Source organism: Diabrotica virgifera, chromosome 9, assembly GCF_917563875.1.
Source record: "Diabrotica virgifera virgifera chromosome 9, PGI_DIABVI_V3a".
NCBI classification, from domain to species: Eukaryota; Metazoa; Arthropoda; class Insecta; order Coleoptera; family Chrysomelidae; genus Diabrotica; species Diabrotica virgifera.
The window spans coordinates 189,314,099-189,325,305 of record NC_065451.1 but is presented as its reverse complement, the minus strand read 5'-3'; the positions used below and the strand labels follow the sequence as shown (position 1 = coordinate 189,325,305).

Sequence of the window (11,207 nt, the reverse complement as noted above, 5' to 3'; positions counted from 1 at the left end):
AATATTTTTTCTCACGGGTTCACCGCCGGTTTACATACATATGATCGCCATTTCCATGGTAACATGCACAATACAAACACAATTATTTTTGTCAAACAAAATGTGTTTAAACTTGTCAAAACTTACCAAAAATTACCTTTTAAGACTGTTCAACTGTGAATTATAATTTTAAATAAATAACGTATATAAATTAAGAATAATTAATACCTATTTGTATATATGTATTTTATTTCAATTCAGGCATATAATATACCTAAAAGCACCTAAATTATTTAATTTTAAAGTTTTAACTCTTGAAAAAAAAACGCATCCTGAAACACGATTAATTGGATAAACATGAAGATATATAGATCTGACAAAATTCGTGCTACAAAAATTTATTAAGTACCTCGGTTGCTCAAGTCATCAAGAGATTTAAGGAAGTGGATTCTTTAAAAGATGTTATGATATATACTCTCATTAGCTTAGAAAAATTAGAAAGATAGAAAAATCGGAATATGGATGTGAAATAAAAAATAAAGAAAAAAAATAAAATATTGGGCGCCACTGGTTACCTAAGGAACCAGAATTTATACAAAAAAAATATTAAAAGAAAAATGGTATTAAATCAAAATAAAACAGAAAATAGTCAAATAAAAAAATATACATAATATACAGAATATTATAACGTAACTTACCTTATTTATATTTATTCAGAATTCTATACTCAGTCAATTTTTTTTAATGTTCTTACGATTCAAGAGAGAAGGGAAGAAAATAAATTATATGTTGAAAATCAAACATTATTTATTAAAAACAAAAAAATTAATCTCTGATCTCTCTGTTATAATTAGAGACCAGATTACCAATTAATCAAAGATGGAACGAACAGTTTTACAAATATAAAAATTATACCTTAACAATTAGTGTCCTGGCTTATTCCTCGTAGCTTGATTCGAAAGTCCAAGGCCCTATTGCACTCGCGAAACACTTCACTGTCGTTAGTTACAGCAAACAGCAAACAGTACATTGTTTATAAACAAACGTTATTATAGAAAAATTCAGCTTTCACTTGAAGATAAATAGTTTAAAAGTTCGTTAAACTGGATCAAATTTACTTTTACTCGAATAAAATTATTTAGTTAGACTCGAACGTGATTATTGAAAGTTCATTAACTTTGACCAAAATAAAGTATGTGAACATACTACATGTTTTAACTGCACTGTTAAACATAGTAATGAGAAAATTGAAACTCTTCTCTCCTACTTCTGGTTCTGACTGCTTAAAAGAAATTAGTGGATACCAACATTGGTATAAAATGATAACGACGATTTGCTTAGAAACAGCGGGAAAATCGCCGGGGTTCACGATACACCATCACCATCGCCGGGCTGGAATTAACCTAGCCGGCTGGGAAACTGGAAAACTACTCCATGACGATGGCCCTAAGGGAACCAAAACTCAACTTAACTCGATGATGGCCCTGGGAGAACTCATCACTCAACTTCACTTGATGGTGGCCCTGGTGGAACTGATCACTCAACTTCACTTGATGGTGACTTCTACGGAACTCAACTGAACATGATGATAGCTTATACGGAACTGATCTCTAGGACCGCTAAATCGATCCTTCTAAAACTTGGGGGTTCCTCTCCCAAAAAAAAAGTGACTTCCTACTTAGACCAATAGGAATCATACCAGATATTTCTCCACCAACCAAATGGTCAGAAAAACTCTCAAGACATCCCTCGAACGCCATGATGGTTCTACTCTCAACCAACCACAATTACTTAAACTTCGCAATAACAAAATCTCTTGAGTTTACACGAAATGCGATGACTCACTCATACAATTACAGTTAGTTTTGAGAACCATTATTACTAAAGGCATCGGCTTATTTTAGGTTGAGCCTTCCGGTCCCGATACAAACATTCAATGTATTTCTTGTCTGTAAATGCCATAAAAGCCTTTATCTTGCAAACTACAACACTGCAGGGATTCTTCCTCTATATAGATATTTGGATACCGACGAAACATATAACCGACAAACCAAAACTGTAAATATCATAAAAACCTTTTATGCTCTGAGTCCCTACTTAACGTGGAAACTCTTTGAAAAATATTCCGTTTACAATTTTGTAGAATATCAACAATCTGGGGTACCTTAGTACACCAATTTTCAAAGAAATCGCAAGAACCGAAATAAACATCCAAATCCCGTGAGAATTGAAAAACGCCATACTCTGCACTTTGCGGAAGATCGATATACAGGGCGTAGCGAAAGTGTACAACTGTAAACTGAGTCAGAATTTTCAAATATTTAGACGGAGGACTTTCAGCGTGTTTCAATCCATAGAAAAAGTACAGTGTACAACACGAGAGAAAATTACATATTTCTCTCTCACTTCTTTTTTCTTTTTTCTCTCTTGTTGTACAATATACTATTATTGAATATGCAGCTATTGCAAGAAAACGTTTATCCACCATATAATCTGATGAACTTACTAGCTTTGAACAAACCGTCAATCTTTAGGATTCTTCTAAATTATGTTAAGTCGTGTAAATTGAAACTTTAGATTATAAAATTAGTCGTGTAAATTAATAATACCCCGTATCCCTACTTAGGATGTGGTTAGTCACCCTGAACGATCTGGGTGCGAGAAGTTTTTTTTCCCTTACCTACCCTGGATTGTTTTGTAATGGATTCGGAGATGGATTCGTAATGGTCTTGGTGTATGGTGAGGCGCCGATTTCAAGAAGTGTTGCTGGCTAAATGGGCGCAGTTCCCAAAGGCCATAAAAGAAAAAAACCCTAATACATGCAAAATGTATAGTGTGTACCTATTCACATAAAGCATGTAGAGTTCTATGTAATAACGATAAACAAAAACATCGGAATGGGCCCCATACACGAGCGGATAATCCGTACAGATTTGATGCGAAAAATCTGGTTCGGACAAACCAAATCTTTGAGAGCCCACGAACCAACATACCAACATTACATAATAGATTTCTCATTTGGTTAAACTGATCTTTCTTATTCTATTCGAAATCTAACATCTTTGGACTAGGTACTACGTAACAATCGTTTGATTCCTCATAATTTGAATGCTGATCACAAGAAGGAACGTATCGATTGGTGCCACATCACACTCAAATGATTAAACAGAGGCAGCTCAAATTTTTTATGGAACACCGTGCCTGGTGATGATAGGATATATTGTTATCAACTCGAAACGAAAAACCAATCAACGACATGAGTAATTCAAGATCAGCCAAAGAGAAATGGATTTTATACTTTTCACTATAAAAAAATAAGGTCAGTTTTATATACATACAATGCCTTTATTTGTTTCTTAAATTGAATAGTCTCAAAAAATAGTTTAACATCAAAACCGAGGTACTTCAAACCATTGGTACTTCTTATCCTGAGTCGTATCAACTTTATGCCGTGCACATACACCATACCTGGAATGAATACAAGCGAATTAATTAAATATGCAAAACATATGGGATATAAGTAAAAAATAATCTAAATCTAGCTAGAGCGTGCAAGCAAGCAAACAATAATAATTTTTAACCCAGCCTGAGAGACTTGCACACATAGTGGTAGGGGAGCAAAGTATGCTAAATGTGCAGTCACTCGAGCGCTATGAGGACCTATTGGGTTGTGAAGAGTAGGTCCTAAAACCAAAAAAAGTTAAATAAAGTTTTCCCTTTTAGTGGAGACTTTCCATTTTTAATTTAATGTTCCATTTCCAACAATCGTATTTACCGATTTATAGCACCATCTATCCATAATTCGAAAAAATGTCTCGAATAAAAGTTACTTATTTTTACGCAAGGAATCCAAATCTGCAATAAAAATGGGGGCTCTCATTTAAAATTTTGAAGTAACCCCCCACCCCACCTCCGTGGGGGATCGAGTTTGGTGCCATTCGATAGATTTTTCAAAAATATTGAATAAGTGTATTTTTCAGTGTTGTTCAGAAGCTATATTCTTGTGGCATTGTTTGCAATTAACTAGTTTTGATGGGGAATAAGCCACAATTTTACTAAAAAAATTATTTTATTAACGTTTCGACGCCGACGCCCAAATCGGGTGTCGTTCAACAAAAATGTTGTTGCTTAATAAAAAATTTCTTCTAATAATTTATTTAATCTGACTCATTTATATCGGCAATTCAGACATGTATTATACATTTTAAATTAAAGACTTTAAAATGATATTACCAATATTTATGAGTTGCGTTCCTGGGACGACTTTATTGAAAAATAGTTCATTCGATTACATGAAATCAACCCCAACTCAAGAATATCCGTCACAAAAAAATCATAACATGTGATCTGTCTTTAAAAAGACAACCACATGCAATGGTGACAATAAAATTCTCGCGCTAGAGATTCCATAGTAAATCACAAGGGAAAACCAGGAGAAAACCTCGTGATACTATCCCGACATCGTAAGTATTAGGTCTTACTTTAGTTTACTTTCAAAACTAATACCAAATTCTGACCTTAATATGTACATATGTTATTTTAAATTATAAATAATATTAATAATACATAGATATATAAACAATACTAAAATATAAAATATGTACTAACTCGATATGTTATTGACTTACTAATCCTGGTATTTTCTTTCTATTGACTTTCTCTTTTAGTATGGGTAACCACATCCTACTGCCTTCTACTGAGGAATTTGCGACACAATTGGTTTCATTTAATAGTAAAAAGAGAAAAATCAAAGAAGCGGCATTAATTATGCTAAATGAAACCAATTGTGTCACAAATTCCTCGGTAGAATGCAGTACGATGTGGTTACCCATACTAAAAGAGGAAGTCAATAGAAAGAAAATAACAGGATTAGTAAGTCAATAACTTATCGAGTTAGTACATATTTTGTATTTTAGTATTGTTTATATATCTATGTATTATTAATATTATTTATAATTTAAAATAACATGTACATATTAAGGTCAGAATTTGGTATTAGTTTTGAGAGTAAACAAAAGTAAGACCTAATACTTACGATGTCGGGATAGTATCACGAGGTTTTTTCCTGGTTTTCCCTTGTGATTTACTATGGAATCTCTAGCGCGAGAATTTTACTGTCACCATTGCATGTGGTTGTCTTTTTAAAGACAGATCACATTTTATGATTTTTTGTGACGGATATTCCTGAGTTGGGGTTGATTTCATGTAATCGAATGAACTATCTTTCAATAAAGTCGTCCCAGGAATGCAACTCATAAATATTGGCAATATCATTTTAAAGTTTTCTAATTTAAAATGTATAAAATATATGTCTGAATTGGCGATATAAATGAGTCAGATTAAATAAATTAATAGAAGAATTTTTTTACTAAGCAACAACATTTTTGTTGAATTCATTCATATTTTTTGTATTTTGACAACGACACCCAATTTGGGCGTCGAAACATTAATAAAATCATTTTTTTAGTAAAATTGTGGCTTATTTCCCAGCAAAACCAGTTAATTGTATTTTTCAGTTTTTCGATCTGATGTCCATTTCGCGAAATATCGCGGATTCGTATTTAAAATTTCAAATTCACCCCCCACCCCTTTCCGTAGGAAGTCGTGTTTGGTATCATTCGATAGATTTTTGAAAAATATTCAGCAACTATTTTTTAGTTTTTCGATTTGTCATTCATTTCGCGAAATATTAGCTTTTTTCTTGTAAAACTTTGGGAATCACCCATTTCCTTAAGCCCCGCTCAAATCGACAGATTTTTGAAATATACATTGTTTTGCATGTACAGTATTTCTCATGATCATTTTTCAGTGCGTAACAAATGATAGGAAAAAGGGTAAGTCCGTGATAATACACATTTATGACATATATGCTAACATGACATTTTATTTTATTTTCAATTTGGAATAAAAACAAATCAAAAGTGTTTCTTGCATTTATAAAATGGTATTTTCTTTGATTTGTATAGTCTTATAAATTATACAGATTATATTTGTAATATTATTATCTAATTAAAAAAAATTATTTTTTTATTATGGCGCCATCTATCGACAACTAGAATAACTAAAATAAATGTTATAAAAATGTCACCGACGAAATGTAATCACCGACGTGCCTTTTTTTCTGTCACATACAATTTAATGCGTTAGAAAGAAATCGAAAAACTGTGACGCACTGAAAGATGATCATGAGAAATACTGTACTTAACTTACCTTATCTTAAACTGACGATTTCGAGTTTTTCTAAGGATAGATTTTATTTTCGGCCCCCCTTAACGAACTCCCCTGTATTAAGCGCCAATATATGGTAAAGGTACATTTTCAGGGAAAAAGGTTTCTCACCATGTAATAATCTGACGCGCTCGAGTAACTGCAAATATCCTCGCTTGGGCTCCTCTACCATAGAAATAATTACCAATAATAGATTAGGCAAGGTCTGAAAAATAGCGTAACGCGGAGCAGTTCGGGTCGGTGGTCTATCTATCTCTCTCTACCTGCGCTAAGCTTTCTCTCTCTAGTATATGGCCGCTGCCTCTGTGTCTGTGTCGTTCCATTACTCCCATCTCTTGGTAGATACGCTCACACTCGTACGACAGACAAAGATAGCTAGACCACCGTACTTGATATTGGCGTTACACCCCGATGCATTGAGTGGCATATCCCTAGCCTGGTCTATTGTTAATATGTCTATGCTTGCACACCCCTTGAGAATGACATTCAGGTGATACAATAAAATTATTGGTGCGGGAAGAAGCTGGGAACACGGAATGCACTGTTTGCAGTGAGTGCATATGCCTGTTTCATCGATTTTGAGAAGGCATTTGTGAGAGTGCAGCATAATCGTCTCATAGAAATTTTTTTAAATAACAATATAGACATTAGAGACATAAAAATTATATATGTAACCTCTACTCTATTGGAATCAAACAGCGAAAGTGAAAGTTAAAAATGAACTGACTGAGAATATCAAAATTCACCGTGGGGTGCGCCAAGGGTGTATTTTATCACCGTTGTTGTTTAATTTATACAGTGAAGCCATCTCAGAATTAGTGTTGGCCGAAGTCAGTGAGGACTTAATAATAAACGGTGTGCCACTTCATAACAAGATATGCTGACGATACCGTCCTTCAGGCGGGAACACTAGAAGAACTACAACACCTTGCTCAACAACTGAATATATATTTCAATGATTATGGACTAAAAATAGAATATGAAGAGGGAAATTGCCAAAATGAGAAAGCCGATTGGGTTGGTCAGCAGTATTGGAAACACTGGAAATTTGTATTGGAATCAAACATCAGTTTTAGTAGACGGTTTGGAATCAAATGCTCTTAATATTAGAAGAGGAGTACGGCAGGGATGTCTCTTGTCGCCCCCGCTTTTCAACGTTTATTTCGAAAGAGTTTTCATAAATGCAGTTTCTGAAAAACAAGAACGAATAATCGTGAACTGTGAAATCGTCAATAATTCGACGACACAGTATTACTTCTAGTTTCTACTCAAGAAGATCTACAAATATTACTTCTTTTCTTACTCGTAATAAGTAACCATCAGAATATAAAACCGTCCATATACCGGTTGTCCACTTATATTTTCCCCCATTAACTGCCTATAACTTCTAAACGGCTCAAGATAGAAATATGTGGTTTTCGCTGAAATGTTTTATTTTAATAAAAGTTTTGTCTGCAGAGATTTAATTTTTTATATCGCTTTCAAATACGAAAAAAATGGCGGATTTTTGAAAAAAACATTGTTGACTTTTTTTAATGGAACACCCAGTATATTATTAATTATTTATATGGGAAATAAGCCACAATTAAAATGAAAAAAATAATTTTATTAACGTTTCGACGCCCAAATCGGGTGCCGTTGTCAAAATACAAAATATTACTAAAATAAACTAAAGTGTTGTTGCTAAGTTTATTTAAATATACTAACCCAGTATATTTTCTTGTAAATTGAAAAAAAGGTCATTCACCTATCCAGCGATATAAAGTTTTTCATAATAGGTTGTTAAATCACTGAGTAATTAATTTTTAAAATGGTAGGTGCAACGTGTATATCACATAACTAAATAACATAATAAGTAAATTGATATTATGGTATGTGATTTCCACATTGCATCTCTCATTTTAAAAATTAATTGCTCACTCATTTGACAAACAATTTTAAAAAAATTTATATCGCTGGATAGGTAAATGACCGTTTTTTTTTTCAAGTTTATAGGTAAATGACCATTTTTTATATCAATTTTAAATAAAAATTGGCGGATTTTTGAAAAAAAAAACGTTGCTGACTTTTTTTATTAAAACAGCCAGTATATTTTCTTGTCACTTGAAAAAACGGTCATTTACCTATCCAGCGATATAAAAATTTTTAAAATCGGTTGTCAAATGAGTGAGCAATTAATTTTTAAAATGAGGGATGCAATGAGGGAATAATATCAATTTGCTTAGTTATTGTTATTTAGGTATAATGTGTATATGTGATATCCACGTTGCACCTCTCATTTTAAAAATTAATTACTCAGTGAAAAACTTTATATCGCTGGATAGGTGAATGACCTTTTTTAAATTTACAAAAATATATACTGGGTGTTCCATTAAAAAAAGTCAACAACGTTTTTTTCAAAAATCCGCCATTTCTTTTTCGAATTTGAAAGCGATATAAAAATTCAATCCATTCAAACAAAACTTTTACTAAAATAAAACATTTCAGCGAAAACCGCATATTTTTATCTTGAGCCGTTTAGAAGTTATAGAGGCAGTTAAAATGGGGGAAAATATAAGTGGACCTCCTCCTCCTCTATCTGTTCTCCTTCGTAAGGATGTAGTGGCCTCATGTAAGTCGTTTGACTATTTCTGTCCAGTTCTCTCTCTCCTGTGCGTGCTGTTTTGCTTCGGAGAATGAGTAACCGGTCATGTTCTTTATTTGGTCCGACCATCGTAATGCAGATCTTCCTCTGGATCTTCTGCCCTGTACGTTGCCTTCAACTATCATTCGTTCCATGCCTTCTCTTCTTCTAATTATATGTCCAAAATATCTCAGTATATTTTGGTTGATAGTTGTGCTGAGTCTAGTTTTTATGTTAAGTTCGGCTAATATTGAATTATTTGTGCGATGTGCGGTCCATGGTATGCGCAACATTCTCCGGTAGACCCACATTTCAAATGCCATTATACGTTTTGAATCTGCTTTTTTGATGGTTCAAGTCTCTGAAGCGTAGGTGGCGATAGGAAATATTAACGCTCGGACAAGGCGTAATTTTGTGTTTTTTGTAATGTCAGTATTCTTCCATATTTTTGTGAGTTTGGCTGTTGCCGATCTGATGCGCCTACGAATCTCGTCTTCGCATCCTCCACTGTTAGTAATAACGGAGCCTAAGTAATTAAATTGTCTGACCACTTCGTAACCTGCCAAGTCTCTTATCTCCGGTTGGTTGTCTCGGATTCTATCGATGATCATTACTTTGGTTTTCTGTATATTTATTTTCAAACCATATTCCGTACTCACCGTTCCTAGCCTATTCATAATTTCATTCCACTACTTCTGGTGAAGACGCCAATATAACAGTGTCATCAGCATAACGTAGGTTTTTTATTTTTCTTCCTCCTATCGTTGCTCCACCTTGCCATTCCTCAAAAACTTGACGCATAATGTGGTTCACTATATACAGCGTGTCTACTTAAGTTGGAAACATATGGGAAACTTTTTTGTTATTCATTTTACGAAAAAAAGTTATTCTTTATAAAAAGTTCTGCATGCTCTAAAACCTAAGATTCAATCATCAGATATCAAATTTTGTCAATATTATACGAGGTATGTCAAAAAATATGAACTTCGTTCAAGAGTAAAGTACCTTTATTTCTCTCAATATCGAAAATTCTTATTATGAAAAGTTGTTTGGAAATAAAAATAAGATCAAATATGCAATTACATGCTTCTAATTGAAAAAAAATATTTTCCAAATTTTTCTCAAATTTATTGATACTAACTTCGTTTTTATTTATTACACATACGATAAATCTTTTATTATTACTTTTACGAAAAGAAGGTATTCATTATAAAAAGCTCTGTATGTCCTGAGATCGAAGATGCAACCATCAGATATCACATTTTATTAATTTTATACGAGGTATGTCAAAAAATATGAATTTCACTCAAGAGTAAAGTACCTTTATTTTTCACAATATTGAAAACGGTTATTAAAAAAGTTGTTTAGAATTAAAAACTATGTTTCAATATGCAATTACATCCTTCTAATTGAAATATGGTGAAATATAAAGGTACTATAATCTTGAGCGAATTTCATATTTTTTGACACACCTCGTATAAAATTAATAAAAGTTGATATATCACGGTTGTGTCTTAGATTTTAGACCATGCAAAGCTTTTTATGAAGAATAACTTTTTTTCGTAAAATGAATAATAAACGAGTTATCATATTTGTAATAATTAAAAACGATGTTGGGTATCCATAAATTTGAGAATTTTTTTTTTCAATTAGATGCATGTAATTGCATATTTGATCTTAGTTTTTAATTCCAAACAACTTTTTATTAAAAGAATTTTCGATATTGAGAAAAATAAAGGTACTTTACCCTTGACCGAAATTCATATTTTTTGACATACCTCGTACAATATTGATAAAATTTGATAGATGATGATTGAATCTTAGGTTTTAGAGTATGCAGAACTTTTTATGAAGAATAACTTTTTTTCGTAAAATTAATAATAAAAAAGTTTACCATATGTTTCCAACTTAAGTAGACACGCTGTATATATTGAATAGAATGGGGGATATTATACATTCCTGCCGTACTCCAGATTTTAATTTGAAGTTTTTCGAAACCACATTATTAACTCTTACATTAGCGGTGTTATTTACATAAAGTGCTTGTAATAGATAGATTAGATGTTCTGGCGTACCCATTTCTCTAAGTATATGCCACATTTTGTTACATTTTACGTTATCGAAGGCCTTGGAGTAGTCAACAAAGCACAAATATGTTTCAATGTTAAACTCTCGAGATTTTTCGATAATTTGACGAATATTAAGAATGTGTTCTCTTGTTCCCCTACTTGGGACGAATCCGCATTGTTCTTGGGGAATTTGCGGTAAGAGAATGGATTTTAATCTTTCATTGATTATTGTTAGAAGTACTTTGCTCGCGTGAGATATCAACGCTACTGTACGGTAATTACTGCAATCTGTCGAGAACCTTTTTTGT

At 32.7% G+C, this 11,207-nt stretch overlaps 1 protein-coding gene across 1 annotated transcript in view; it reads right to left on the bottom strand.

The window, feature by feature from the left end:
• Positions 1-3,303: 3,303 nt before the first annotated feature.
• LOC126892884 (phospholipase A2-like) overlaps positions 3,304-11,207 on the bottom strand; it is a 40,808-nt gene continuing 32,904 nt past the window's right edge. Inside the window, exon 4 of the mRNA XM_050662706.1 lies at positions 3,304-3,447. Within this exon, the coding sequence (XP_050518663.1) occupies positions 3,369-3,447 (79 nt within the window). The 3' untranslated portion in view covers positions 3,304-3,368. The remainder of the gene's footprint in view (positions 3,448-11,207) is intronic.